General features: G+C 36.3%; 1 protein-coding gene across 1 annotated transcript; it reads right to left on the bottom strand.

Annotated features, from left to right (window-relative positions):
- Positions 1 to 2,006: 2,006 nt before the first annotated feature.
- Positions 2,007 to 3,828, bottom strand: LOC106309741 (probable RNA 3'-terminal phosphate cyclase-like protein). Its single transcript, XM_013746852.1, has 6 exons — positions 3,569 to 3,828; positions 3,242 to 3,391; positions 2,930 to 3,108; positions 2,676 to 2,851; positions 2,377 to 2,590; positions 2,007 to 2,301 (listed from the first exon to the last, which is right to left on the bottom strand). Exons 1-6 carry the CDS (start codon positions 3,771 to 3,773, stop codon positions 2,092 to 2,094), a joined length of 1,134 nt encoding a protein of 377 aa, XP_013602306.1. The 5' UTR covers positions 3,774 to 3,828; the 3' UTR covers positions 2,007 to 2,091.
- Between the last annotated feature and the right edge of the window lie 722 nt (positions 3,829 to 4,550).

The following is a 4,550-nucleotide window of genomic DNA, read 5'->3' as shown; positions in this document are numbered from 1 at the left end:
TTTGACCCCAACATGATAGATGAGATTTTGGTAAAGAACCCACGGCTTAAAATGCGAAGACCAATAAATTAGAATACGAAGGTGAACCTAAAGGAAATAAATGATCTACAAGTTGAAACATTGCTAGAAAGAAAGAAATCCCAGAGCAACCAAAAAGGTCAGACATTTCTTTGTCTATGAGTTAACTAAAGCAAGGTATCTTAACGATGTGTAAGTTCATAAGTGAATTAAGATCTTCTAGAGACCTAAGGTTATACATTTCTAAAGCAATTTCTTTGATTTAAGTATTCCCACTCTGCCTTAGTATTTCTTAGATATTATATATTAGAAGTTACGTAAAATGAGAGGGTGCCAGACAAATAGACCCAACCAGGTATTTAAACAACAATTAGTTTTAATTGGTTTGGGTCTATAATTAAAATACATGTAAATTACTTGTAAAGACCATAAAACTTAGGTTCGGATCGTTTCAGTTATTTAGAGCAGGATTATCGGGAGGGGGGAAGGGGTTTTTAGGTGGGGGGCCACAAAAAGGAAAAAAAAATCGGTTACAGGAAAGCCAAAATAAGGATAGCTGTTCGATGGGTTTTTGAACTGTTTGCGGGCCCCACTGACACGTGGCGGTCCGCGATTGGTTGGTTTTTAATTTTTTTTTTTTTTACTCAGACAAAAAAATAAAAATAAAAATAAAAAACCCCATGTGGGGATTCAGCGTTAATCATGGCCTTAGGATTCGCAAGATCCAAAGATCCAAAAAAGACTTGAAACCTCAAAAAAATAAGCAAAAGCCCCAATAATATATAAAATATTTAAATACCGTAAAAAACTTTAAAATTTTATCTGAAAGCTCTCGAAGATCCAAAAATACCCGTAATTTTATCTGAATATTTGAATTATATTTTTCTAATTACTAAAATTTTTGGATATTTGAATATCCGATCGAGTCTCAGATCCTACCGGATCCAAACCAAGATCTGCTGATCCAAAAAATGCCCAATATATACTTTAGTCTACACCAAACACAAAACTATATATTTTGGTTTGTTCCGGTTAAGTTTTCGGATCCGGGTAAAATGTCCATGCGTACACTAAACCCCAGAAACTAATAAGCAGCGATTTTGATTCCTTATGTGATAAGTCTGAGCTTAATAGATTTTTTTTTTGGTGGAAGCTTAATAAATTTAAGGAGTGGAAAATAAGCACAAGAAAACTGACTGAACCAAAAACTGTCTATATAACACATTCATCTTGTATATTCAAACAGAAGTCACAACCTTGATTCATGTGTGATTTTTTAAAAAAATATACCTAAAGGATCTATTCCTAGAAAGTCATATTACATTTAATCTCTAATCTTATCATTTAAATTTTAGGTCTACCAGAAATTTTTATTGGTCTATCAATAATTGGATTTAAACAATAGATGATCCAGTGGATTTATAGATAGTATAAATTAAATAGATATAATTTAATGTTGTAATACTATATCTCAATTTGTTAATTATTTCAATATTTGTCGATGTTAACTTTTAAAATTATAAAGATTTTTCTTAAAATAATAAAAATCATATTATCTAACAATGATTAATATTTACTACATTAAACCAAATAAAGCAAATTTTAAAATATTCAGTTTATTTTAAAAATGAAACAAAAACTAAATGTTTAATTATTTACTCGATAATATAAATTTATGAAGAGAAAAGTTTAATTTTTTAAAAACTTTCTAAATTTGTGAAATGTAACAATATTTTTAAATATGACAATAAAACAATATTTTACAAATCCTTATATATATAATTATGATTTTAATAATGAAATAATAACCCAAAATATATATATAAAAGAAAATACAAATACATGTAAAAATTTGAAACAATCTATTTAATGAAAAAAATATACTGTAAACTTATTATGTTTTAAAAATTGATAGACTATATATTATAATATAATTTATAATTGAAAACAAAATGTTTATATAAAAATAAACGAAAACTAGATCTAGTTTAAAGTTACAATAGAAAAGCGTCTCCTTCGGACAAAACTGTAAAGCTGATAGTGTAAACAACGCACAACAAGAATTGTGAGAAATCAAGATAGCTTTCTGGAGAGATTAATCAGACCACTTCCAACGCAAGTGAGTATGACAGTTCCTGTCGAAGGATCAGGTCTGAAGCTAAAAGTAACTCCCAAAAACTCTTTTAAGTTCCGCAACGTCTCAACTCCATGATTTGATAACGTTCCCACTCGTACCTTTGACACGTCTTGTTGGCATAGAGCACATAGTATAAACAACAATCCCTGTAAAAAAACGTCTCGAGAGTCAACAACTCCCACTTAAAAGTAAATGATCGAGTTTGGTGTTTATGGTAAGACCTGGTGTGTTGAATCAACAACTCCGCCTTTCTCAATCTCTTGGAGAAGCCATGAAGCTATCTCAACTCCTGTGTCTTCTGCTGGTTTTCTCTCTCGTCTCTCTACATCGATCTCTCCTGTTTCCTCTGTTCTTCCACAAGACACTGCTGTATCTGCAGAGATGTAGCACCCTGCTGTTGTTTCTGCTACCAATGATATTCCATATCCAGGTGATCTGCAATCAAGCGTGTTTTCAAAATGTTAAGCTCTTATTAAATCCAAAGTATATCTCTCACGATAAACCTGTTTGAACTTCTTACTTTCCAGCCGCAGGGCCAGACTTGTGATCGTTGAAAATGTGAACATCGGGCAAGAGGTTGTTAAAGATTCCACGAGCAGCGAATCTCATGGAATGTTCAAAGTCAGAAGAAACTCTTGCAGAGAAAGTCCAGCCACGTATCTTCTTCACCATTCCTTCCTCTACCCACTGGACCGCCTGAAGCAGAGAAATATAAACAGATAAGACAAAGCTTGCAGTAAGGAAAGAAAAGAAAATGAAGAAGAAAGTACATACGGTGAGAGACTGAACATTTGGAACTGTTAAAAGAACTTCTCCACCTCCTTCTGGAGCTACTCCACGTGCTTCGATTTTAAGATCCAAACCTTCTGAAGGGACTCCAAAACGCTTTAAAATGTGCAAAGTAGCGTTACGGATTGTGTCAACGCTCAGGTCTTTAGGATCATCCGTTACTCCTGCATAAGTAAATATTTGCTCGCTCCATCATAATGCTTCTAAAGCATAACTTTCTCCTTTTTCCAAAACTATTGTACATAATAAGCCTACACGCTAAGCTTAATATGGTCTTCTTCGTAGAAAAATATTTACCTTTAAGCCTAATCGAAAGCGGTTTCTTTCCAAATAAGCCCAACACAAGCAATGGCTCCAGATAATAGCCCATGGATCGAGTCAGGGCACAACTGTGAACTAAGTTCTTCCCTCCCATTATTATTCCAGGCTTATACTTCAATCGAGTCCCTGCGAAAGTAACATAAACAAAACTCAAAACTGAATGACACAAACATAGGCTCGCTAAATAGCACAATCCTAAGATCTTGACTCTGTCCTAATATGGTTAACTCTGAATTGAAGTTTTCTGTGGGCTGGGACTGAAGAAAGCAAACAACTTTTTAAGATGGGTAAGAACGTACTAACCCGTCTCGTTAACCTCAACGACGCAGTCATCGGAGACAGTCTCGAAGAGGCGGAGAAGAGACATCTCGTGACGGAGGAGGCCAGGAATCATGTCGTCGGCGCGAATCTCATCGATGATGATAGGTGTCGAAGAAAGGGTCGCGAGAAGTAGCCTCTGCCTGAAGCTCTGGCTCCCCTTCAATCGCTTGTACGTCGTCTTCCCCATACTCTCTCTGATCTCTCTCTCTCTCTCTCTCTCCTCCAACGTTTTTCTTAAACCCTAAAACTGAAGCAGTACACCTTTGTTTGGTGGAAAGAGTCTTTTTCAAATTCAGTTTGGGCTGCTTTGTGGGCTCAGGCAGTCAAGCCCTTTAACACTTATGTTGACAATTACTCTTATCAATATATAATATACTTCATTCATCATCTTTGTACTAATTGTATTAAATAAGATAATGAAATTCCACAAGAAAACAAAAGTACAACTGTCATCACTGTTGGGTATGGATATGATCCTCCCAAAAGGCCCACAGAATAGCTGATCATAGCCATTGGGAAGAGGTTCGGCTCGTCAGCTTGCGGACAGATTGGTCGGCTCGACCCGAGACCGCTTTTAGTCGATTGAACGAGCGACTGAAAGCGATCGACTCGACGGCTTGACGCAGCGGCCCGATCCGAAAGCTCGACGTCGGTTGGATCGAGAATCGGCTCTAGTCGGAGATCTGAAGCCAAGATCTCTTCTCGAGTCATCTCTTCGGAAACCCATGCAGGGCCGTCACTCGACGAACCGCCCAAATGACTCCCCCACTCAGATCCGATAGAGTCTTCATCCTTCTAGTCGCGTTAATCTGCTTATGCTATGCTCTGGTGAATAAAGAAAGTCTATGTTTGTTACCAACCACTGACGGCAGCAAGTCCGATCTCCAGTCCCCTGCAGAAAGATCGACAAGTCAGAGCATGATAACAATGAAAGAAGAGAAAACAAGGAAATATATAAACAAAA

This window comes from Brassica oleracea, chromosome C8 (genome assembly GCF_000695525.1).
Source record: "Brassica oleracea var. oleracea cultivar TO1000 chromosome C8, BOL, whole genome shotgun sequence".
Classification (NCBI taxonomy): domain Eukaryota; kingdom Viridiplantae; phylum Streptophyta; class Magnoliopsida; order Brassicales; family Brassicaceae; genus Brassica; species Brassica oleracea.
This window is presented reverse-complemented; position numbering and strand designations above follow the sequence as displayed.

Excerpts from the sequence above, each read along its gene's own strand:
- LOC106309741 (XM_013746852.1), bottom strand. The coding sequence starts at position 3,773 with ATGGGGAAGACGACGTACAAGCGATTGAAGGGGAGCCAGAGCTTCAGG. Across the intron at positions 3,392-3,568 it reads CGTTGAGGTTAACGAGACGG|GGACTCGATTGAAGTATAAG; the intron begins GTTAGTACGTTC and ends TTACTTTCGCAG. Across the intron at positions 2,591-2,675 it reads TCTGGCCCTGCGGCTGGAAA|ATCACCTGGATATGGAATAT; the intron begins GTAAGAAGTTCA and ends GCTTGATTGCAG.